We start from the raw sequence: 22,290 nt of genomic DNA, 5'->3' as shown, positions 1-22,290 counted from the left end.
TACCTTCATGCAGGGTAATATTCTTTAGTCCCTGGTAGCCTAACAACCAAAAACTAGTAATAATTATCTTATAAGGATTATCAGATAATAATTTATTTTATAATTAGTAGCATGTCTAGTTTATCTAGAAGAATTATTTATTTTTATTATCAGGCTATATAGACTATATAGGATTAGAGATCTTGATCCTAGCATTACTATCAACTAACTAGTTATCTGGCAGATCTTGATTATTATATTAGCCTGGCCTGGAATACCAGCTAAGCAATATTAATATGTTATTATTATTTTCTAAAAGCCTGAATTTCTAATAATAATATTATTTTATTACTAGTAAGATCTTATAATAAAATAGCTAAACTAGTATATTAGTTAGCTATTGTAAAACAAAATATGATTTGATGATTCTTGATCTTGTGAAGTAATGATTGTTGTTGTTGGTGGTTGGGCCACCAGTGTCAGATAAGGCCAAAAGAGTCCTTCTTAGGGTTGGGCTCAACAGGTCCTAAGGATATTCTGAGATCAGACAAGGAAGGTAGGATGAAATGCAGTAACTTGACAATGTTGGCTATCTTGGTTGTTCCGAAAATAAGACACGAAGTACAGAATTAATTACATGGTAAATGAGCGTCCTTAAATACCTTGCTCCATCATATCCCCAATATGCCGGTATCATACTTCCAGTATGCCCTTCATATTGTAGTTATGACCCTAGTCCCCTTCGGGCGTTAGCCTCATATTGCCAGTATGATAGCTCCGGGCCGTCATTCTTCCGATATTTGTCACACGCTGGCTGCGGCGCAGCTGATTGATTGGCTGACGTCGTTCAGTCACTTCTGACAACCAGGGGCTAAAAGAGCATTACCCCGCTCAAAGGCGGTAACATCAGGCAGATTACAGAATTAGGCAACAACACTCAACCACAACATTAGGCAATAACACAGGAATGACAAGGAAGGCAGCCATCTTCCAGTAACATCATGCATGCTGAATACTTTATACAGTATACAGTGATAATAATACCTAATTATTTTATTTAAAAAATAAATCTTAAGGATTTTTCAAAATACTACTAATCTTAGCTTACCAAAATATAAGAATATTAATTTAATTCTAATTTAAAAATTATAAAATCAATATAGTTATATCTAGAGCTATTAGAGCTAATTAAGATAGTAAGTAATAACTTACTAGCTAGTTAATTAAGAATAACTAATTTTAGTTATCTTTCCTGCTCAATATAGAATTAAGATAAGACTAATTACTAACTTGATTAATTCTAATAATAATTAAATAAATAATATAATAATATTTATTCTAGGAGTTCTTTTCTGAACTAGAACTTAAAATAAAAATAAATTGTTGCAAGTTCTGCAATGAATTCAATTGAAGTATGAAGTATGATTGTTGTTCTCTAAAGCTACAGTATCCTTAATGATATCATTTATTATTCTGCCCCGGCCGACCGCCCGGGTCACGGGCATCGTCCTGCCAGCCAGGTATTGGTATATGACATAAATTATCTAGTTTTTTAGAATCTTTCTAGTCTACTAAGACCTCCTGATCTTCCTAGTAATAATCTTGAAGGCTAAGATAATAATATTATCAATAATTAAATAATTAAAATAATACCAGTTTTACTAGATATTAAAAGACTTAAAAAATTGGCTATTTTCCTAGTCTAATATAAATAATAATATTTACTATCAAATAAATTAGCAATTCTATGTATTATAGAAACATTAATATTCTTGCTAATTAGTTAGGAGATATTATTATTTATAAAGAGAAAATCTTATATAGACTTGCTTATATAGAGCTATACTTAATCTATTATATAACTAAAAAGTATTAAATTAATTCTATAATGTAGACCCCTTATATTACTGTATAATGCTATTGGGCATGTATAATATTACTAGAGGATTACTGCTTTTCTGTATTATTACCTAATATTCTATCGTTGCCTGACTCTGTATTCTGCATAATATTACTATTTTCAAGCATGGTAATAATTCTTCAGCCCTGATTGTAATAGGTGTAGGTAGTATTGTTTTTAACTAGCTGTCCTGTATTCACGAATATCACAAGCTTAGAGAAAGAAATAAAAGATAGAAATATAGATATCTTTCTTATTAACCTTTCCTAATTGTATATCAAGACTTCTGACTTCCTGGACTTGCATACTAACAGATCACTTTTCTAAAGTTATAAGAATAGACCTCTTTTTTTACAAGGCTATAATTCCAAGGCTGTATACTAATATTATAGAAACCTTATTTAGAACCAGGTTAAGGGCATGGCTAATAACTAAGATCCAGGCTATAGCCTGTAATAATTACCTTCTTTTTTCTTAGATACTAAAGATCTATAGGCAGCAGGTTAGTAATAATATTATTAATGATACCTGTAGTCCTGGGAAGGTCTAGAAATATTATAATAAGCTAGGTAATTTTTATAAACTTGTATATTCTTAAATTTCTTAGCTAGCTTTTATAATAGCTTTATATATTTTTTTTACTTTACAAGTAGTCTTAGATATTTTCTCTTCTTTCTTAAGATACTATAGTTTAGGTTCTTCTTAATCTTATATATTTTTTTTATTCTATTCTCTATAGTAATTGCAGGTAGTTAAGATTTATAAATTATTTAGAATAGTAGAGGTTTGCCTGCAGCTTTTTATAATAATATAAGATAAATTATATATACCTAGGAGTATATTAAGATAAATAGTATATAATCTAACTAGCTTAGTTACTATATATTTAGTATTCTGCTAGTCATGCTTTTTAGATAGGCTGTTTATAAATATAATTCCTAGTTAAGCTATATTTTATTTCTAATTTAAAATTGTCCTGCTGGCTACTAGTTCTAGTTTATATATTTTTTATATTTCTCCTGAGTTACTACTATTATTATCTAAGTTATTTCTATTATTTTTAAAGTTTAGAGATAGAGTTTCTGCTTAAGTAAATAGTATCTTACTTTTTTAATTTTGATTCTTTAATATTAATAGGCTTTAATATTATAGCTATAAGTTATAAAGTATAGGCTTATACTAGTAATAAATAATATATAATATATTATTATTTAATATTATAATAAGTAGAAGTTACTCCTAATTATCCTAGTAATATAAAATAAAGTATTATAAATAGGCTTCTAGTTCTTAATTTATCTGTTTAGTAGATCTTTCTATTTCTAGATAAAATATTATTAATAAATCTTCTAGTAATCCTTATTAAAGAGCAGATTCATTTCTATATTAAAAAATAAATAAAGGGCCTTTATCTAGTATAATTATTAAAAAAAATCTATAGTACTAAATTAGATATTTTATTAATAAGATTATAATTACTTTAACTATTATCTTTTTATAGCCTTAAAAATATAGTTCTTGAATAATTAATTTATAATTATTATTATAGATACAGGCCCTGACCTGGATATAGATAAATTAGTTATAAAATTAATAGATATCTTACTTTATTACTAGTCTAGAATAAGTAATGGTTTTAAGAAATTATATCTTTTCTTTTTTTTATATAGCTTTGCTGCTATAAATATTATAATTAGAAAAAAAATTATTATATATCTTATAAACCTGGCCAAGTAAATCTTTAATTAATAATTTTTTCTAAAAGGTCATGGCCAGGATATCGGTTAAGGTTAAATTATAATATTACTAGATAATTAATATATATAGAGGCTTATAGTACAGGATCTAAAGTCTCTCTATAGTAACTATAGCCCTTTATTAATTAAATATTCTGAAATCAAAATTAGTAATCTCTAATAAGATAAGATTTGCCTAGCTCTATTATAGACTATTTTTCATAAAAGCTAGTATCTCTTATTATATAACAAGGCTTTCTTCAAAATTATTAGAGCTTTAATTCAGAATCTATAAAGAAAGATATTTTTTATATTTAGTTTTTTATTTCCTGCCTGATCCTTATTACCTCTTAATACTTATATAGTACCTATATATATATAATAGTTAGGGGTACCTTAAATAAAGTAGCTATACTATTTAAGAATAAGATCTTATTTCTTTTTAATAGTAGCTAATAGGAGCATCCTTAAAAGGTATTTATTATCTAGATTTTTTTGGTAAATCTTAGTCTTTTTAAGATAAGGTATCAGGTATTATAGCCTTCTTCCTAGATTAGTATGATATTTTAAATTAGAATTATAAGAGCTTAAAAGTCTATTATATTTATTTTTCTATAAGTTGCTACTTTTTCATAAAGTACTCTAGATTCTTATAATTATCTAAGTAAAATTCCTTATACTCTATAATATACTTTACTATTATTCTAGATATTAAATAATGGCTAGTAATTTTTTATTATAATTAAGATAGTTAACCTCTACAGGTAAGTATTTTTTTAAATAGAAAATTACTAGTCTCTATCTACTATTTTCTGCTAGGTAAGATAACTTACCTCTAATATAGTAATAAGTCTAGTTATATATTTCTTTTTCTAATTAAGGGAGCTAGGACTAGTACCCTAACTAATAATCTTCTTAAGATACTTAAAGGCTGTTTACTTAGTATCTTTTTATTAAAACTAAGTATCCTTTTTAGTCAGATTTATAAGAAGTTAGGTAATCTTTAAAAATTGAAAAATAAACTCCTAGTAATAGTTAGCAAAGCCCAAAAGGTCTTGTACATTTCTAATTAATATTAAGAAATTTTATAATTTAAATATCTTAATCTTTTAGGATTAATATATATTTCTTGCTTAGAATCTATAATATACCCCAAGTATTTAATATATTTTTACTTAAACTTATATTTATTAATATTTAATTACAGGCCTGCTTTCTCTAATTTCTTTTAAGGATCTATAAGACTTGTTTTTAATAGAGTAAGGGCTTGGATTATTATGGGTTAGGGACGTATTTTTAAGAGATTTATTAGTAAATATAATTATATTATTAATATAAGCTATAATATAGATATCAAGGAATTCTTGTAAGATTAAGTTAATATATTTTTAGAAGGTTGCCAGTGTACCTATTAAACTAAAAAAGATAATAAGCTATTTAAAAGATCTAAATCTTGCCCTGAAAGCTAATTTCTACTTATTATTTTTTTTAAATCCTGGTCTTATAGAAAATAGTAAAGATATCTAGCTTTATATATTATATAGCCTTGGCTATTATTTACAGAGTCTCTAAATAAGAAGAAGGGGAGTATAGTCTTTTTTCTTAGTAATATTATTTAACTTTCTATAATTTATATAGAATCAGAGGCTATTACTATGCTTTTAGATAAAGAGAACTAGTACTCTAGGCAGGGGATTTACTAATATAAATCTAGTTTTTATCTAGGTAATCTATAAGTATTTTCTAAAGAACTAGTAATTTTCTTTTAATATATTATATAGTAGTCCCTAAAATATTAATAGCTTTATTTTAAGATTTATTAGTTTCTTAGCTTTACTAAGCTTCTTCAAGGCCTCTTTAATATTTTGTAGTAATATACTAAAGATCTTATTTTTTTATTTTAATTTCTTGCCTTTTTAAACAGTTACCTTAAATATAGAGATAATAACTTATCTTATAAGGTCTTTAGTCTTTTATAGTTTCTTATATAATTTAACAAGGATATTACTAATATTAATATAGAACCTGTCCCTCTTTTTTAAGTACTATATAAATATTTATTAATCTCTAGCCATATAGTATCCCAAGTAATATAGGTTATTTTATTTAAGAAATAATATAAGCCTATACTCTTTATTACTTATACCTATTAATATTAATATTAATATCAAAGTATATTACTTAATTAACTATATAATATTCTTTGCCTGTAACTTGTTCTAAAATTCTTAACTTGATTAAAATAGTTAGAAGCTATAATTTCTATTAAAGATTTTTAAAAATAGCTATATAACTATAGCAGCTAATATTAAATATTACTTAAAGAAAAAATTATTAATACTAATATTAATATATAGTTCCTTTTAATCTATCTTCCCCTGCTCTTAGAACTATCTTTATTTTATTATAACTTTTATAAGTCCTTATTTATAAGATTCTTATTCTCCTAATTCTTCTATAGCTACTTCTATAATTCTTGCTTTTAAAATAGGTATTTTATAACTAGGAGTATTATAGCTACTAATAGATATTATTTAACTTTATATCTCAAGTATCTTCTTTCTCTCTGACAAGTACTAATCTTATTTTTATTTATTTATTTAGCTTGTTTCCAAAGCAGAGCTTGGTCTTCTAGTTATTTTAAGAAATATCTATTTTTATTCTTCCTAGTATAAGTAGAGCTAGTATTTATAATTATAGTAAATTTTTATTTTATTATTTCCTCTCCCCAGGTAGTACCAGGTAAGACGATTATAAAAATAAAAACAATTTTTATCTTATCTTGCTAACTAGTTTCTATTCTCTTAGAAATATTATTTTTCTATTCTCTAAGAAGCTCTATCTAATTACTTATCTCTTTATACTTAGAAGTAAAATTTATATAGATTTAGAGGTCTAAGTTTGAGCAACTAATTAGATAGATCTTTAGAGGAATCTTCTTATAATTTAATTTTAGTATTTATAATCTCTCTCTTAAATTAGGAGTAAAAAGCTATGAATAGTTTATTTTCTCTTGATTAAACAATATACAGTACCTGGATAGCCTTATCCTTGTAGTTATATTCTCTATATAAGATATCAAGCCTATTAATAAGAGCTTGAGATTTAGAAGTATTTTAATTCCAGCTTATAAAGGATAGTAATATTTATTTTAGTAGCTTCTTTAAGGTAAGAGTAAATATATCTTAGCTAAGACCTTCTATTATCTATAGTAGCAGTATCTTCTTTAATCTTTTCCTTAATCTCTAACCTCTACCTATATTATTATAATTTATACCTGTTAAATATTAGTAGGTACAGGAGACTATAGCATGGCTTTATTAAAGTAGTTGTGCCATTTCCTGTATCTATATTTTTTTAAACATCAGATTTCTGGACTTCTGAACTTCGGGTGCTCTGAATAAGCCTTCTGAATTCCTAGACTTCGGGTGCTCTAAACAAGCCTTCTGGACTTCTGAACTTCTGGACTTCTGAACTTCAGGTTATATCCTTAAACAGAAGCTTGTGATAATATAACAGGTATAGGTAGATTGTTTCTAACTAGCTGTCCTGTATTCACGAATATCACAAGCTTAGAAAAAGAAATAAAAGATAGAAATGCAGATATCTTCCTCCTCCCTTTTATCAACCTTTCCCAATCATATATCAAGACTTCTGACTTCCCGGACTTGCATGCCAACAGATCTCTTTCCTGAAGTTACAAGGATGGATCTCTTTTCCTACAAGGCCACAATTCCGAGGCTGTACAGTGATATTGCAGAAACCTTATTTAGAACCAGGTTGACATGGCCGACAACCAAGATCCAGGCCATAGCCTGTGACAGGCAAGGTTTCAATGTCATGTCATAATAGAAGGCAGCTGTAACATCATATATAGTAGATCATAATATATAGTACTTATGATAAACTATATTATAATATTAACTAGCTTTATATTAGGTATTTACTGCTAGATCTGCTATTCCTTAGAAGGCATCCTATAAGTAACCTTTATATACATAATTCTTTTCTCTATACTTAGGATCTTGTAATAATAAAGTACGAGAAATATCTTGCTAATATTCTGTTTAGCTTGCTCTTTCATATACCCCTGCTAATATGGGGGTTCTCCTAAGTGCTATGTCTGTATTTCTTAGTAGAATAATCTTTTATATCAAGTTAGGTTGTATTGGCTATTAGTGTCTTGCAATATTCTTGGTAAAATATTACTAATATCCTATAACATTATCATACTAAATTCTGCCTTAAAGTAGAAATTCGAAGTCTAGAATACTGTTCTACATATTTCTCTATGCTTAAAATCATGAATCATGACACAAAAAGGGCTAATTCAATAATTTAATAAGCTTGCTATCTTAAGGGCTGGAATTACAATAGTTATTACAATATAACGTTAGTACCTTTTAAGCCTTGTCTTTTTTTTCTCTAATAATATAGTCATCATGGATAAAGAAGCTTTTATTATCACCTAATTGAATTGAAGATCACTGGCGTCACAGCCATGGCAACAGCGCCAGAGTGCTGTTGCAATTACTGAACATGGATCATCAGTGGAACCGTTCGTCTGATCTGCGGAAGGAAAAGGGAACACCAAACCTGGCCAGACCCATCACCGATTTACTATGATCTGTTAGATGCACCTGGCAATACATATAACAACAGCTTTTAATGCCACAAATTGCCTCAATGGTCATGTGCACTTTCAAAAATCGTTCAGAGGTTTCTATTGGCTAGAGACTAGCTACACCTTTAAAGAGCTTTATTGACCTTTACAATGAGCACTTCCTCAGGGGCATTCCAGGTAGGAATGTCAGATACGACAGTGAGACAAGGACTTGGTAGAAGTATCATTGGCGTTATAGCACTATCCCGTTTTTTTGCTTATCTCACACCGCAACAGTATAGACAACTCATCAGAGTCGGATTGAAGTCAGCCACAGCTACAGGGCTAGGCGACAATTGGACTCTAAACACTCTCCAAAACCTGCTCCTTGAACTCCCTCTCCACCTTCTGGCCCTTGTCATCGGTCGTTGACTCGCCGTGCAAGTTGAGCAGGGCACCGAGATCGAACTTGGGAGATTTAAGGAGCTTGACCTTGCGGATGTGGACCTGATACTTTGATTAGTGACAATACCGCAGATCTTTCATCGAATACCTACATGCTGAAGGGGGTAGATCCCCTGCGTAGCCTTTTCAATCTCACGGCCGATAACCTCCGGGATCAGCTTTGATGTCAGCTGGGCAAGAGAGCAGCTGGAGGCCTCCCGCTGCATGATCTCGGTCATCTTCTTCCTGATGGCGCGAATCTGAGAAGAACGAGCGTATGTAGTCTTCTTGATCTGGTTGGGGCGTCTCTTCGTGAAAGCGATGGCAAAAAGGCGTAGGAGATAATCATCGGTTGTCTTCACGGTCACGTTGGCCTCAATCAGCGACTGCCACTTGCGCACAAGAGAACGCAGCTTGTCGGTAGTGAAGTCCAGACCGTGGAAGTTGGTGAGACAGTTCTTTCCTTGGATCTCGTCGACGCGGAGCTTGACCTTGCGGAAGGCATGGTCCTCATCGCCCTGTAGATCTGCGAGAGAGACTTCAAAGATACGACCCTTCAATGAATCATTGGCGTTCTTCAAACCACTGGTGCGGTTAACCAGGGTTTTCCCGACGCTTCACACATTTCAGTCAGTCCACCTCTCAATAAACTAAGTTGCCCAGAACGATTAATCGGTATTCAACTCACTCTCGGTTCGCGAAGGTAGAGGGTGCCTATTTCTAGTCAGCAAGGTACCAGATCTGGTTACCCTCCGGTCGCCTACCTTCACAGAGTATTCATCCTTCCTGGTGAAGGGATCAACAGTCCTCTTCTTGATACCCTTCTTGCCCTTCGACAAGCGCTTGTTCCTAGCCGTACATTAGCAACAGGCTCAGATGTTTGCACGGTGGCCGCAATCCGGGTTTAAGAATGTCGTACTTTCCAACAGCCATAATTGCGACTCGGGCCTATCTTTCAATAGTCGAAGACAGACGAGTTGTTGACACAACGCAATTCGGTGGGAGTGGTTGGGTCGACTCGTGCTGCTTGCCGCGGTTTCGACGGACAAGAAGTTGTGAACGAAATCCCACAGAAAAGTTTCATTAAGCGAGACTCTGGCCCTATAAGTGTATTACGTAATATAATACCCACAAACTTAAGCTCGTTTGATTGGACAATGATGCTACTACCACGTGACATATTCCCCACACGCTTTTAGATCAATCTCGGGCCCTTACTAACCTTACGAAGTATGTAAGTCTACTCGCGTGTTTATGACCCTCATGGCTTGAGAGTCTTGGCCTTTCAGCAGTGATTCGTCTTTTAGAAATTGAGTACTTGTGTGACATGCTCAGTCTATGGACACTCCGAGCAAAGTGTTGAATAGCAACAAATGTAATACTTCTGGCCTTCCTTGCCAACTTCCTTAGATGTGTGCCATTCTAATACAGGCTACCTAAAATACCTCCGGTATTCCTTGCTCCCTGCATATCTTGGAGTCCTTTCTGCTTCAGTTTTAAATGTTTACATTATTATTCAGTTTCTAAGGGCCAAGCCGTTCAACGGGAATTGAGCCATGCATCCACGAATTCATGAGGCTTCTGTTCGGAAGTCATATTCTCTGTAATTAGAGCGATCATACACAGGTGCATATAGTATACTCTTTGCTCAAGAGTGATTACTCAGAATAATCTCAAGAATTATAGAGTATTACAGGCACTGGCAGGCTTCCTAGATGTTGACTAGTGGGGCGGAGGCTCCGCATGGGAAAGATTTATGTCCATAGCCCACCCCAACTTTCATGAAGCACCAATTATTAAGTTCTCGGTACTCCGGTACGGCTCAAAAGTTTGCATTGTTTGAACGTGTGCACCGCTCATCGAAAGGCCAACTTGCTGGCTCCGGTTAGATATCCTTGCGACCAGATCATTAAGTTCTGACTTCCATCTCTTATCTGCATATTTCGAGAATGGTATGTTCATTTCAATCACCAAATGTGGACCTGAGTTGGATAATGTTGGACGCGTGGCGTTATATTGACATAATAAATCACAGGGCAAACGTAAGAAGTCAAGCCGCCAACCCCAGCAGCCCAAAAAGGTATAACAAAGTCACTTCTACTTGATCGATGCTAATCTCAAGGAGCAGAAAGAGCCTCTTCCGAGCACGTTTGCATGCCTTTTTTGCAATCACGAGAATTCGATCGTGGTGAAGTTAGACAAAAAGCTAGGGTTGGGTCATTTGTCCTGCAAGGTTTGCGGACAAAGATTCCAAACTGGCATCAACTGTAGGCATACAGCTTTTCTACTTAAACCTCTCCCCAACTAACCACTTTCTATTTGCAGACCTTTCCGCTGCTGTCGATGTATACTCCGACTGGGTTGATGCTTGTGATGCTGTTGCCAAGGACACAGCTAGTAAATATGAAGCCGATGATCTCGCCACACGCGCCAGTTCTCGGACCTACTCACCGGAAGGCCGCGGCATTGGCGTCGCAGAGCATGCCAGCGACTTTGTGGAGGACTAATGGGATTATTGCACATAAGACATCCCTCTCTAAAATGCGAAGATTTCATAAATTCCCGCCTTATATATCAGATTTCGCCTAGGTACGATGCCCCGACGATCACACCTGGCCCGCACAGCTGTGCTGCATAAGTGTTGGTTCTTGCTTTCTCAACGGATTCGTTCATACAGTATGCCTAGGGAACCTCGTACTTCTATAGACTAGTACTACAGAGTATAGTAGCGGTCGCCAAAGTCCCCGAGGCCAGGAATTATATACCTATTGAAACATCTCAGTATTGGGGCGATCCTCACTGTCATTGCTGGGCGCTTACTTCTTTTCATCCAGACCTTGGTCAATAAAGGCGGTCACAACCCTGAGCTTGGGAAACCGTTGCGCGAAATCTGCAACACCCGAAGGACTTGCAATGAGGTTAAGGAAAAGTATACGTTCCTCAGGCACACCTTTGGCCTTTAGAGTCTCAACAGCGAGCGTTGCAGATCCCCCTGTTTCCTTTAGTTATGTTTCATACCGCGGTGCCGAAGAATGGCACGCACCTGTTGCGAACATTGGATCGAGAAGAAGGACCCATCGATTTGAAATGTCAGTAGGTAGTTTTTCGTAGAAGAGTTTCGGCATGCAAGTTTCTTCGTCCCTTTGGATGAGGATCTTTCCTATCCGGACAGAGCGACAACAATCTCTCAATCCCTGTTCCATAGCCTCTCCTGCTCGCATAATTGAAACGCCGCATATTTTCCCCTCAAACTTAACGCCAAGGTATGACCGACCAACAGGAGTAGTGACGGAATGTTCAACAACCGGAAGATGATTGAGTCCTTCTTCTACCAAGAGGCGGATTATCCGGTTTGAATAGAAGATGAAATCAGCGCGACCTGTATTTTGGTCTCTAATCATACTGGAAGACTGTCAGTGGAGAGAAAATACGGTTTCGCATGTGCGCATCGACCTACGTTAAAAGTGCTATCAGTTGCGGAGTCTGGGGAAGGACATGGACATTTTCGTATGATATGCTTTTCGATACTGTTGCTGTAGGCTTTTCCCTGTCTGACCGATAGACTGGACCAACTCCTTGAGCTGGTGAGGGAATGGGTTCGGCTGGTCCACTCATGACTGACATGGTAACACGGTGGGAGAGGTATATAATATTGAGGATAGAGCTGTTATTGACTGACGAAGCTGACGCAGACTGTTAGCTATGCGAGAAGGCCCTAGCGTATGGATGGCTAAATCTCGTAAGCGGGTTTTGTTTCTGCAAAAACGGCTTGATTGGCGAAGGTTTCATGAGTCGTCCTGTCCTTCGATGTCGAAGCCTGGGACAATTTGTGGAAGTCGAATCCTGTCAAGGGAAATAAGAACGAAGACAAGGCAAATGTCGCGTTGCCGGACATCGCCCCATTGAGTATAGCGCGTCACCCCTACATTTTCGGCTGATCTTGCCTGTGGCATGACTACAATTCTACAATAACGGTAATGTTGCTGCGTAAATTGACCACCTGATTGTACTATGTATCATCTTTGTGGCAGACAGCAGTAGTACAGATCACATACGGCAATATGGGCATATCGGCGGTGAACTCGATCTATCCTATTCCTCTGCCCGCATATGCTAACAGCGACCAAATTGTCTTGACCGACACTTCGCAGTAGGCAAACTAGGCTAGCAGAACCGGATGTAGTATACTAATTGTGATATTCGGGTCGAATCCAATACTATTATTGTTTAGTTTGTAGCGTCTATTTAATTCCTTGTTGAGGGTGACGGTATTAGTCATTCAGGATAATGAACTCTATCGAACCCCAAGTTCTCAGGGTCGACTTCCTTGCATTCTCCAGATACTACTACTACTACTACTACTACTACTACTAGGTAATTGCCTTGCATCTATGCTGAGGACTCCGCCCTTTGGTGACATGACAGATTCTTGATATCGTATGATTCAAGAATTGGCTTCATCTTTCGGGCTCTTTATAGCGCGTGCTATCAGTATGTCTGCGGACAGAAAGCGGCTGGTGACGTATGGTAAAACGCCTTCGCATCGACCTGAACCCATACTGCGGGGTTTAGGGGATAACTCCACAAGATCTTCAACATCTCGTACTTCGCCCAGTGATGGATTCACAGCATCTTCTCCACCAGAGTCATCTATCAGATTGTCTCAACACTCACCCCTATCGAAAAACTCAAGTGAGTGGTTAACTCCATTATCCGAATTGGTCCACTCACGGGCAAAACTAGCTAGTTCTTGCCCTAGCAAACGGGAAAATGAGCGCCGTGTCATGCAGCGAAAGCGGAGGAAGTTGACAAATGAAGAGACGTGCCGAAATCGTACACAGAGTCAAGTCAACTCGCAAGCGTCCGCAGACATCAGCCTGTGCGGCAATGAAGACATTCTCCCGGAGATATCCCACCGTGACGACAATCAATCTTCATCTTCATACTGGCGCTCTGCTCGCCGACAGAAGCACAAATCTGAGCCTATAGGACGCGAGCATGAAGGAGACGATGCTCTGAGCGTACCTCAAAAGGTTGATCCGACTTGCACACGGAAACGGTTAGTCGACTCGCTGGGCACCACAGGTAATGACGGCGCAGTTATTACTCCGATTTTAGATGATGTTCCTAAGTCGGCACATTTTTCCCAGGTTAATGTCGCTAGTGAAGCGGAGTCAGTCTCTACACGTCCGGGTTCAACCAGGGAATCAGTTAAACTAGGGACTCGTGATCCTAGGCGTTTACAAGAAAACTTAACGGCTTCCAAACCTCCCATATCCCGATCTTCGAGAGTTACGTATTCGCGACAGCGCTCGTTCTTGAATGACCCACTCAGCTTGACTGACTCCGAGCCACACGGTATAGGAAGCTCCTACTACTTTGATACGGAAAAAGAACTGCGTAGTGCGCATGATTCGCGCATACCGCCCGCAGAAGATGATACACACGATACGAAACCTGTTCGGAGTATCCACGAGCTTCGACAGGCCGGTGACAACGCTCGATTTCGAGAAGTCGTTGACTCACTCTTCGAGGACATTGAGGCTGCACATACTACATCATCGGGGAGGTGCCATGGGCTTGCTGAGTTATGCGCAAAGCTCCTGGACTCCGAGTTCGTCTATCGTTTCTCTGAACAAGGCTTTGACGAACGTTTGGTCAACTGCACATCAAACAACCTCGACATAGTATCCGCATCGCTTGTGCTTAGTGCTTACAAACTCATAATAATTGGCGGTCATGCTTCTCGTATATTTTCAGAAGCCGTATGGGCAAAGATCCTCGAACTCTTACCTCAACTCCTAGACATGGATGTCGACCTCAACACTTTAGCGCAAGAACCTTCAATCGGCCTATCAAGAACGGCGCAAGCTTCAGTCAGAGGCATTCGGTGTCATCTGCTACCTGTCATAGGTGCACCTTCGCCATACCTGTCTCCTCAATTATTGGCAGTCGACTGCACCGAATCATCCTTAAAAGTTCTTCGACAGAGCAGTCACACTATCTGCCCTATTCCTGCCTTCCTGTTAAATAGGCTTGTTGACTTTATGATAGCGAAGGCTTCTGCGAACATGAATGGTCATACACCGGCAAATGAAACTCACTTTTTGCTGGCGTTATTCTCAATCCTTGAGAATTACTCTGTGATATCTGGGTCTTTTGACCGTGAACACCGCCTATGTTTCCAGCGCCTTTCTCAGCTTCACGGTCTTTTATTCCTGGATCATTATGATCGCTCTCGTCAGGTTTCAATGTCCTACATTCGGGTGATATTGAATCTTACGAACAGGGAGCCAACTCTCTGCGCCAGCTTTGCATCCCGGGAACTTATTTCTGGACTTGCTGAAATTGTTGCTGAGAATTTTTGCAATGTTTCCAACCGCTCTCTCGTTCAGGAGGGCGACGCCCTGAATGAAGTCATCTTGGCTCTGGGCACTCTCATAAATCTATCAGAGAAGGCTGAGCAGTCCAGAGCTATACTCGTACATGCCGATGGCAGTGCGGTTCCCATATTTCACCAGCTGTTAGAACAGTTTTCTAGTAGTGTAAATGCTATGGATCAGGTAAGAAATATGCTTATTTTGATCAACATTATCTGACCGAATAAAGGCGCACTCCGTGCCTGAAGTGCATAAGAATGTCGTCGCGGGATATTTATCTATCCTTTTACTTACGGTTTGTCACGATAGACAAGCCCGCTTTTCGGTCAAGGATTCTCTCGATGGAGGTATACTAGCCTTGATTTTGTCAACCGCAGAAAAGTTCCTGCAGTACCATAGAGAGGTTGAAAAAGGTACTCGCCTATTTGAGACGTGTGAGGAAGGGGAATCTAAACTCACAGAACGAATAGAGCAAATCATCAGCCAGGTACGCCTGCTGGAGAGACCCGCTCATCAGATGTAGCGAGATCTAAAGGGAAGACTGGCGCCGCCTCGATTGTGAAGATGGATATGCTCTTCTTCTTTATCGACAAGATGCCGCTCTAGTACTAAGCAAAACCTAGTAATTTGTCGCTGGCGACCGTTATGACAAATCCCATTATATGTTCATCAAATTATAATTTGCGGAGTTCGGGAGATCCCCTTGTATGGCTGACACACTTATGGGCAGTCTGGAAGTCACCACAAATGTATTGGTGCCTATAATATAGTAACCACTTATACTGCCAGGCCATAGATGCTGCATGGAAATTTTGCTACCTACTAAAACCTGCCCACTGCAGTGGTGGTGGGAGCTTCTCCCCCGGGCAGCCCTACAACCGTTCGTTTGACGTGTTTGCGTCCGAATGCAACTTGTCTGTCAGCTCTGAGCTCTTTGAGGAGTTCGCCACTCTTACTAAGTCACCCATCATCAGTGCTGCGTCTCCGAGAGTTAAATGGGTTTACTATTTCCTGACGTCGTTCCCTAATCTATCTTGGTTATTCATGATTCTATAGCGGTTAGTAACCATCCGCCGCGGTTCTGGCCATTATTGCCAGGCGCCATATCTCCGCAGGGACCCTTGTGTTGTTTTCTTCTGCTATTATTATCATCTCTTCAGGCCTGCAAAAATGCCTAGTGCGCCAAAACAACGCAAGATAGCTATTGTCGGCAGTCGCTCCGTGGGTATGTGCTGCGCGCCAAGTCACCGCACTCATAACTGACACTAATCACAAAGGCAAATCCTCACTTACGGTTCGGTTTGTTGAACATCATTTTGTGGAGAGTTATTACCCGACGATTGAGAACACCTTCAGTCAAATTATCAAATACAACGGTCAGGATTATGCAACAGAGATAGTTGATACAGCCGGTCAAGTGAGGACCATATTGCTGCGCGCATTTATCGCAGACGCTAACCCTGAGCATCAGGATGAGTACAGTATATTGAACTCAAAACATTTCATCGGAATTCATGGATATATTATTGCCTATTCCGTGGCGTCCCGTCAATCTTTTGATATGGTAAGAGTCATCAGGGACAAGATACTGAATCATCTCGTAAGTTTTCATGTTTACAATCGATGCTTCCTTGCACTGAAGTATTATTGTAGGGAGCGGATTATGTTCCCCTGGTCGTTGTGGGAAATAAGAGTGACCTCAAGCCTGAACAGCGCCAAGTATCCTTAGACGAAGGCCGACAGTTAGGTGAAGAGTTTCGCTGTGCATTTACGGAAGCTAGTGCTCGTCTTGATTTCAACGTTGCGAAAGCTTTCGAGTTGATGATTGGGGAAATTGAAAAATCCCAGAATCCATCCCAACCAACTGGTGGTAACAAATGTGCTTTAATGTGACGATCATCAGCCTGCAAACTCATAGACCCCTGTCTTATTCATTCCTTCCCTTTTGTTCAGGTGCGGTGTCTCCTGTATGTCACCATACCAATAATGCCTGGGATAGGAATGCTGTTATTATGGCGAATTGTGTTCCGTTGATCTAAATTTTAGGCATCAAAGTTGGTAAGAAATTATTACCGAGAAGAGCGGAGTAAATCCCAATATGCAGTAGTCTTAATTGACTGTATCGAGAATGAAACTACTACAAAGGCCATGAGAAAACCTCTGCAACTTGCTATTTATCTGGACGTGGCGCGAAAGACACATGCCTAGATAAAGTTCGATGCATTACAATGAAGTTGGCTGAAATGCTAACCAGTGACTCAGGGCGCTAGATAGTGTGGGTGCCCTAGGTTTTCTCACCGTACGTATCGGAGAAATGTCGACCAAAATTCGTGCCCCTCACCCCGCCCAGGCCGAAGTCATTGCACATTTGATCAAACAACCAGCAACAGCGACATCTTGACGAACCCGACTACATAAATTTATACCTTCCGGATCCTAGTCAAAGATAAATTAGAAAATGCTTGACCTTGCCGACTTTATCACAGACCGCGGTGGAGATCCGAATAAGATCAAGGAGAGCCAGAGAAGAAGGTCAGCCCCTGAAGCTGCGGTTGACGAAGTTATCTCCTTATACGAAGAAGCTCGTAAGGGTAAGTCATCCAACGGCGCGAATTAATATGGCGCCAGAATAAGCTGATGGTTTATCTTGCAGCACGATACGAGGTTTCTCAAATCAATTCCAAGCTCAACGGCCTTCTCAAGGAGATCGGCAAAAAGAAGAAGGTGGGGGCTCTTATTTCAGCTTTTCAGATGAGACTACTCTTACTGACCTCGGAGATCATCTAGAACAAGGAGGACGCAACCAGTCTTCTGGAGGAGAAGGCAAAGTTAGACAGTCAGCGGAAAGAGGCAGAGAGTGTTGCCTTGCAGAAGGAGGATCTTAGGGACAAGAAGATTCGAACGATCGGTAACTACGTTCATGACTCAGTTCCTGTCAGCAATAATGAGGTCGGTGATGCGCTGCTAGAAAGGCCGAAGCTTGACTGATCGATCTCAATCGGATTCTGTAGGATGATAATTCTGTCATCAGGACATGGTTCCCGGAAGGCTTCGTTGCTGAGAAATCCAATTGCCTGTCGCATCATGAAGTCCTCACTCGGCTTGACGGGTACGACCCGGAACGGGGAGTCAAGGTTGTTGGCCATCGTGGATACTGCCTAACTGGCTACGGCCTTTTCTTGAATCTTGCGCTTGTCAACTACGGGCTGGAATTCCTCTGGAAACGTGGATATAAGCCAAACCAACCGCCTCACTTCATGCTCAGAGAGATGATGGCAAAGACTGCCCAACTTGAACAATTTGATGAGGAACTCTACAAAGTCACGGAGAGCGAGGACAAAACCACCGACAAGTATCTCATTGCTACTTCGGAGCAGCCCTTATCAGCTCTACATGATAGTGAATGGCTCCAAGACAAGGATCTACCGATCAGGTGAGCAACGCAATGTGCCTCTCCTTGTTTCCGAGGCTTACAAAGTTCCAGATATGCTGGATACAGCACCTGCTACCGCAAGGAAGCTGGAGCTCACGGAAAAGATGCTTGGGGGATTTTCCGTGTCCATCAATTCGAGAAGGTTAGACATAGATTTTTATTGAAGGTGGTGCTCTGAGAACTCACTTGGGAATAGATCGAGCAATTCGTCCTCACCAAACCCGAGGATTCCTGGAAAGCTTTTGACGAAATGATCTCAACTTCGGAGGAGTTTTACAAATCGCTCGGGCTTCCCTACCAGGTTGTTTCCATAGTCTCGGGGGCTTTGAACAATGCCGCAGCGAAGAAGTACGACCTTGAAGCCTGGTTCCCTTTCCAGCAGGAATACAAGGAGCTAGTTTCTTGCTCCAACTGTACCGACTATCAAGCACGCGCCCTAGGGATTCGATATGGCCCTAAGAAAACCACTGACGCGAAGAAATCATATGTTCATGCGCTAAATGCTACACTGTGCGCTACGGAGAGGACTCTCTGTTGCGTGCTTGAGAATTACCAAACAGAAGATGTATGAGCAATTCTTTCCCCGTGGTCAATGTGTCTGGGACTGACAACATGCAGGGGTTTATTGTCCCAGAGCCTCTCAGGAAATATATTCCTGGTGCGCCGGAGTTTCTACCTTACACCAAGGAACTTCCGAAAGATAGCACTTCAACTAAGACCCGATCTAAGCCTACCACGAAATCCGCGAGTGGTGCGGATGAAGTGTCCAGAAACCTAAAGGGTATGCAGCTGTAATTCAAAAGATTGGACCGTACCTATAAAAGCCAATTTCTCAAAATACTCTTTTGTCTATACAGCTCTGCAGCGCGGTTCATTGGTCTTTGGCTTGCTCTGTGCCCGTCTAAGGACCACTTGTTTGAATTTTCAAAGTTTCTTCTAAATATCGCTTTTTTCCCTCTAAATATGTGGCATTCATGGACACCCAAGGCTTTTGAACCTATGCTGTGATGAGAATAAAGGAAGCTCAACAGGAATCCAATTCAATGATGGCGCAATGGATGTCGATTTATAGAAACGGCAGACGGACGACTTCGTACAGTAGCTATCGAAGTAATTGCTTTCAGACATTCTGCTAGGGAAAGTCCAGACTCTTGCAGCTGTAAATAGCGACACGGGAGTGTGCCAATTAATGGTCATAATCGCAAGTGTCCGCTGGTCTGGAGTCTGAAAGCCGGTGTGCAGCACTCAAAATTCATTGAACGAGGCTGCCCCACCTTGCCCCCCACCTTTGAAGTTTTGCTTCTTATCCCTCCGCCACTACTCCGACCCCGGAGGTGGTGAGGGTACGTGCTATGTCTATGATGATGATAATGCGTGGTCACCATGTCATATTGTCATGGATAAGCCATTGTCAGACTTGTAGACATGTGGGACATACACAGTTACCGATTTGAGCTATTCTGTATCTTTTGGCCACTGGAGATTGATTGGTACGAACTTGACAGTATGACTCAAATCCAATGGTACAATCCGTAGCGCAACTGAGAAGTGCTTAATAAAATTTTCTTATAACAGAAACTCGCAACGGTGCTTTGCTCCGAACACATACAGAGTTACCTTTTAATTATCACTCAAATTACAAGGACAGACAAACACTAGAAGTTTGTGACAATAGTAAGTGACTCATCGGACTGCTGTCCTTTCGTTTTTAACCAATTTTTTTTCTGGGGACTCAGAACGGCCCCTCTCCAGAATCACATTCCGCGCCTTTGATAGTTGAAATCATGGCTGCGTCTGCAAGGGACATCAAAACTGGCAATGATACGTTGAGCCTTGGTGTTTCGCAGAGCCAAAGTTTCTCGACTTCACCGAACGCTTCTTTCCAGTCCGCACCGTCTAGCCATAGTGGCTCGGCTTTCGCAACTCGCTTGGGCCCAATCGTCAATGCGAAGCACCTGAAGCCATTTGCTACAGAGGATATCAAAGTCTTGCTTCTTGAAAACGTAAACCAGACGGGCCGGGATATCCTCAGCAAACAAGGATATCAAGTGGAATTCCTCAAGTCGTCGCTTCCCGAGGATGAACTTATAGAGAAGATCCGGTGAGTGCAGCATGAGTAACATCTGATTTTCCCCACTGATTACCATTTTTATATCTCAACAGAGACGTCCATGTGATTGGAATCCGTTCAAAGACCAAGTTGACGGAGCGCGTTCTAAAGGAGGCCCGTAATCTCATAGTTATCGGTTGCTTTTGTATTGGAACAAACCAGGTCGACCTGCAATATGCGGCGGAGCATGGTATTGCAGTATTCAATTCCCCTTTCAGCAATTCTCGAAGTGTGGCTGAATTGGTCATTTGCGAAATCATCGCTCTTGCTCGCCAACTTGGGGATCGTTCCAGTGAAATGCACAATGGTACTTGGAACAAGGTGAGCAACAAGTGCTGGGAGATTCGAGGGAAAACACTAGGTATACGAAATATATGATAAGACCCCAACTCCTGCTTATGATCTGACTCTTTTCTTAAAGGCATCATCGGGTATGGTCATATTGGTTCTCAACTCTCCGTCCTAGCAGAGGCTATGGGAATGTCCGTTATTTTTTACGACGTGGTGAATCTCATGGAGCTAGGCACGGCACGCCAAGTTTCGACCCTAGATGACCTCCTGTCTGAGGCTGATTTCGTTACGTGCCATGTGCCCGAGCTTCCTGAAACGAAGAACATGCTGGGGCCAAGGCAGTTCGAGCTTATGAAAGATGGTAGTTATTTAATCAATGCCAGCAGGGGGACTGTCGTCGATATACCTGCCCTGATACACGCGATGCGATCCGGCAAGATTGCGGGTGCTGCTCTCGATGTTTATCCAAATGAACCCACCGGAAATGGTGATTACTTCAACAACGAGCTCAACTCTTGGGGAACTGATCTCCGTTCCTTGAAGAACCTCATCCTGACTCCACACATTGGAGGTAGTACTGAGGAGGCACAGCGTGCAATTGGCGTCGAGGTCGCTGAAGCTTTGGTTAGATATGTCAACGAAGGTTCCACCTTAGGCGCTGTCAATCTTCCAGAGGTCACCCTTCGCTCTCTAACAATGGATGAACCGGATCACGCTCGGGTTCGTAATTTCTGCTACTTGGATATCATGTGTTGACGGTTTTTAGGTTATATACATCCATCACAACGTCCCCGGTGTTTTGCGAAAAGGTAAGTAAACCGGAACAGAATAGTGCTTGATTTCGGCTAACATTCCCAGTAAACGAGATCCTTGGCGATCATAATGTTGATAAGCAAATGACGGACAGTAGAGGAGATGTAAGACACTTCATTCACGCTGCCATTAGTATGCCGATGAGTTACTGACCATGCATAGGTTGCCTACTTGATGGCTGATATCAGCAACGTCGATAACGCGACGATCAAGGACTTATACGAGAGACTCGAAAGTCTTTCCTGTATTGAAACCCTTTCACCTATTGAGCATGCTCAAAGCTAACTTCTGACTTTTCAGCTCGGATTATGACGAGGATTCTCTATTAATTGAGCTCAACTCGGTCAAAAGCATTTTTGCATTTAATCATTCCACATAGATTAGAGCACATACGCTGTGTCAATTTGGCCCATTGATTAGGTCAGGCGGGTAACTGTTCTTGTTTGGTACTGGTAGCAAAGTCCTTCAACGGCACCCTTCTACCGAAACTTGTTTGAATCGATATAAATCGTCGAAAAATAGTGGACGTTTAGTCGTCAATTTGCTAGAAGAAAATGTCTCAGATCTTTTTTCTGACCTATCGCTGATTTCGAAGCAGAAG

At 39.3% G+C, this 22,290-nt stretch overlaps 8 protein-coding genes across 8 annotated transcripts; 6 read left to right on the top strand and 2 right to left on the bottom strand.

Moving 5' to 3' along the window:
* The first annotated feature begins 539 nt into the window (after window positions 1–539).
* BDW70DRAFT_138210 (uncharacterized protein) lies at window positions 540–820 on the top strand. Its single transcript, XM_073737179.1, has 2 exons — window positions 540–550; window positions 629–820. The coding sequence occupies exons 1-2, from the start codon at window positions 546–548 to the stop codon at window positions 810–812; spliced, it is 189 nt and encodes a 62-aa protein (XP_073595126.1). The 5' UTR covers window positions 540–545; the 3' UTR covers window positions 813–820.
* Window positions 821–8,256: 7,436 nt separating this feature from the next.
* rps1 (40S ribosomal protein eS1) lies at window positions 8,257–9,705 on the bottom strand. Its single transcript, XM_073737178.1, has 5 exons — window positions 9,582–9,705; window positions 9,427–9,511; window positions 9,351–9,376; window positions 8,776–9,277; window positions 8,257–8,725 (listed from the first exon to the last, which is right to left on the bottom strand). Exons 1-5 carry the CDS (start codon window positions 9,593–9,595, stop codon window positions 8,582–8,584), a joined length of 771 nt encoding a protein of 256 aa, XP_073595125.1. The 5' UTR covers window positions 9,596–9,705; the 3' UTR covers window positions 8,257–8,581.
* Window positions 9,706–10,816: 1,111 nt separating this feature from the next.
* On the top strand, window positions 10,817–11,169 carry BDW70DRAFT_160933 (uncharacterized protein; the record flags this gene model as incomplete). Its single annotated transcript, XM_073740916.1, has 2 exons — window positions 10,817–10,895; window positions 10,988–11,169. 2 exons carry the CDS (start codon window positions 10,817–10,819, stop codon window positions 11,167–11,169), a joined length of 261 nt encoding a protein of 86 aa, XP_073595124.1.
* Window positions 11,170–11,338: 169 nt separating this feature from the next.
* BDW70DRAFT_70111 (uracil phosphoribosyltransferase) lies at window positions 11,339–12,500 on the bottom strand. Its single transcript, XM_073744628.1, has 4 exons — window positions 12,120–12,500; window positions 11,706–12,064; window positions 11,483–11,654; window positions 11,339–11,427 (listed from the first exon to the last, which is right to left on the bottom strand). Exons 1-4 carry the CDS (start codon window positions 12,284–12,286, stop codon window positions 11,376–11,378), a joined length of 750 nt encoding a protein of 249 aa, XP_073595123.1. The 5' UTR covers window positions 12,287–12,500; the 3' UTR covers window positions 11,339–11,375.
* A 488-nt stretch (window positions 12,501–12,988) lies between these two features.
* BDW70DRAFT_70031 (WAPL family protein) lies at window positions 12,989–16,029 on the top strand. The gene is made up of 3 exons (XM_073744626.1): window positions 12,989–15,225; window positions 15,272–15,455; window positions 15,513–16,029. The coding sequence occupies exons 1-3, from the start codon at window positions 13,102–13,104 to the stop codon at window positions 15,563–15,565; spliced, it is 2,361 nt and encodes a 786-aa protein (XP_073595122.1). The 5' UTR covers window positions 12,989–13,101; the 3' UTR covers window positions 15,566–16,029.
* rhbA (Rheb family small GTPase rhbA) lies at window positions 15,766–17,152 on the top strand. Its single transcript, XM_073744627.1, has 4 exons — window positions 15,766–16,267; window positions 16,320–16,459; window positions 16,514–16,642; window positions 16,696–17,152. The coding sequence occupies exons 1-4, from the start codon at window positions 16,213–16,215 to the stop codon at window positions 16,933–16,935; spliced, it is 564 nt and encodes a 187-aa protein (XP_073595121.1). The 5' UTR covers window positions 15,766–16,212; the 3' UTR covers window positions 16,936–17,152.
* A 225-nt stretch (window positions 17,153–17,377) lies between these two features.
* Window positions 17,378–19,531, top strand: BDW70DRAFT_138201 (serine--tRNA ligase SES1). The gene is made up of 7 exons (XM_073737177.1): window positions 17,378–17,633; window positions 17,696–17,766; window positions 17,830–17,991; window positions 18,054–18,475; window positions 18,527–18,617; window positions 18,672–19,040; window positions 19,094–19,531. Exons 1-7 carry the CDS (start codon window positions 17,501–17,503, stop codon window positions 19,268–19,270), a joined length of 1,425 nt encoding a protein of 474 aa, XP_073595120.1. The 5' UTR covers window positions 17,378–17,500; the 3' UTR covers window positions 19,271–19,531.
* A 568-nt stretch (window positions 19,532–20,099) lies between these two features.
* On the top strand, window positions 20,100–22,220 carry BDW70DRAFT_69980 (D-3-phosphoglycerate dehydrogenase). The gene is made up of 8 exons (XM_073744625.1): window positions 20,100–20,149; window positions 20,212–20,576; window positions 20,639–20,946; window positions 21,007–21,596; window positions 21,643–21,685; window positions 21,735–21,793; window positions 21,852–21,933; window positions 21,990–22,220. Exons 2-8 carry the CDS (start codon window positions 20,260–20,262, stop codon window positions 22,016–22,018), a joined length of 1,428 nt encoding a protein of 475 aa, XP_073595119.1. The 5' UTR covers window positions 20,100–20,149; window positions 20,212–20,259; the 3' UTR covers window positions 22,019–22,220.
* The last annotated feature ends 70 nt before the right edge of the window (window positions 22,221–22,290 follow it).

This window comes from Aspergillus foveolatus (genome assembly GCF_047715535.1).
Source record: "Aspergillus foveolatus strain CBS 279.81 unplaced genomic scaffold BDW70scaffold_31, whole genome shotgun sequence".
Taxonomy (NCBI): Eukaryota; Fungi; Ascomycota; class Eurotiomycetes; order Eurotiales; family Aspergillaceae; genus Aspergillus; species Aspergillus foveolatus.
The sequence above is the reverse complement of the archived record's forward strand: the minus strand, read 5'-3'. Positions and strand labels throughout refer to the sequence as shown.

Bases quoted from the DNA above. Each gene is read 5' to 3' on its own strand.
- rhbA (XM_073744627.1), top strand. From the start codon at position 16,213: ATGCCTAGTGCGCCAAAACAACGCAAGATAGCTATTGTCGGCAGTCGC. The intron at 16,268-16,319 runs GTATGTGCTGCG...CTAATCACAAAG, and splicing joins TGTCGGCAGTCGCTCCGTGG to GCAAATCCTCACTTACGGTT. The intron at 16,643-16,695 runs GTAAGTTTTCAT...GTATTATTGTAG, and splicing joins ACAAGATACTGAATCATCTC to GGAGCGGATTATGTTCCCCT.
- rps1 (XM_073737178.1), bottom strand. The intron at 9,278-9,350 runs GTGAGTTGAATA...AAATGTGTGAAG, and splicing joins TCTACCTTCGCGAACCGAGA to CGTCGGGAAAACCCTGGTTA. The intron at 8,726-8,775 runs GTAGGTATTCGA...TCAAAGTATCAG, and splicing joins GGATCTACCCCCTTCAGCAT to GTCCACATCCGCAAGGTCAA.
- BDW70DRAFT_70111 (XM_073744628.1), bottom strand. From the start codon at position 12,286: ATGTCAGTCATGAGTGGACCAGCCGAACCCATTCCCTCACCAGCTCAA. The intron at 12,065-12,119 runs GTAGGTCGATGC...ACAGTCTTCCAG, and splicing joins CAACTGATAGCACTTTTAAC to TATGATTAGAGACCAAAATA. The intron at 11,655-11,705 runs GTGCGTGCCATT...TAAAGGAAACAG, and splicing joins CGATCCAATGTTCGCAACAG to GGGGATCTGCAACGCTCGCT.
- BDW70DRAFT_70031 (XM_073744626.1), top strand. From the start codon at position 13,102: ATGATTCAAGAATTGGCTTCATCTTTCGGGCTCTTTATAGCGCGTGCT. The intron at 15,226-15,271 runs GTAAGAAATATG...GACCGAATAAAG, and splicing joins GTGTAAATGCTATGGATCAG to GCGCACTCCGTGCCTGAAGT. The intron at 15,456-15,512 runs GTACTCGCCTAT...CAGAACGAATAG, and splicing joins CCATAGAGAGGTTGAAAAAG to AGCAAATCATCAGCCAGGTA.
- BDW70DRAFT_138201 (XM_073737177.1), top strand. From the start codon at position 17,501: ATGCTTGACCTTGCCGACTTTATCACAGACCGCGGTGGAGATCCGAAT. The intron at 17,767-17,829 runs GTGGGGGCTCTT...GAGATCATCTAG, and splicing joins AGATCGGCAAAAAGAAGAAG to AACAAGGAGGACGCAACCAG. The intron at 18,618-18,671 runs GTTAGACATAGA...ACTTGGGAATAG, and splicing joins GTGTCCATCAATTCGAGAAG to ATCGAGCAATTCGTCCTCAC.
- BDW70DRAFT_69980 (XM_073744625.1), top strand. From the start codon at position 20,260: ATGGCTGCGTCTGCAAGGGACATCAAAACTGGCAATGATACGTTGAGC. The intron at 21,686-21,734 runs GTAAGTAAACCG...TAACATTCCCAG, and splicing joins CCCCGGTGTTTTGCGAAAAG to TAAACGAGATCCTTGGCGAT. The intron at 21,794-21,851 runs GTAAGACACTTC...GACCATGCATAG, and splicing joins TGACGGACAGTAGAGGAGAT to GTTGCCTACTTGATGGCTGA.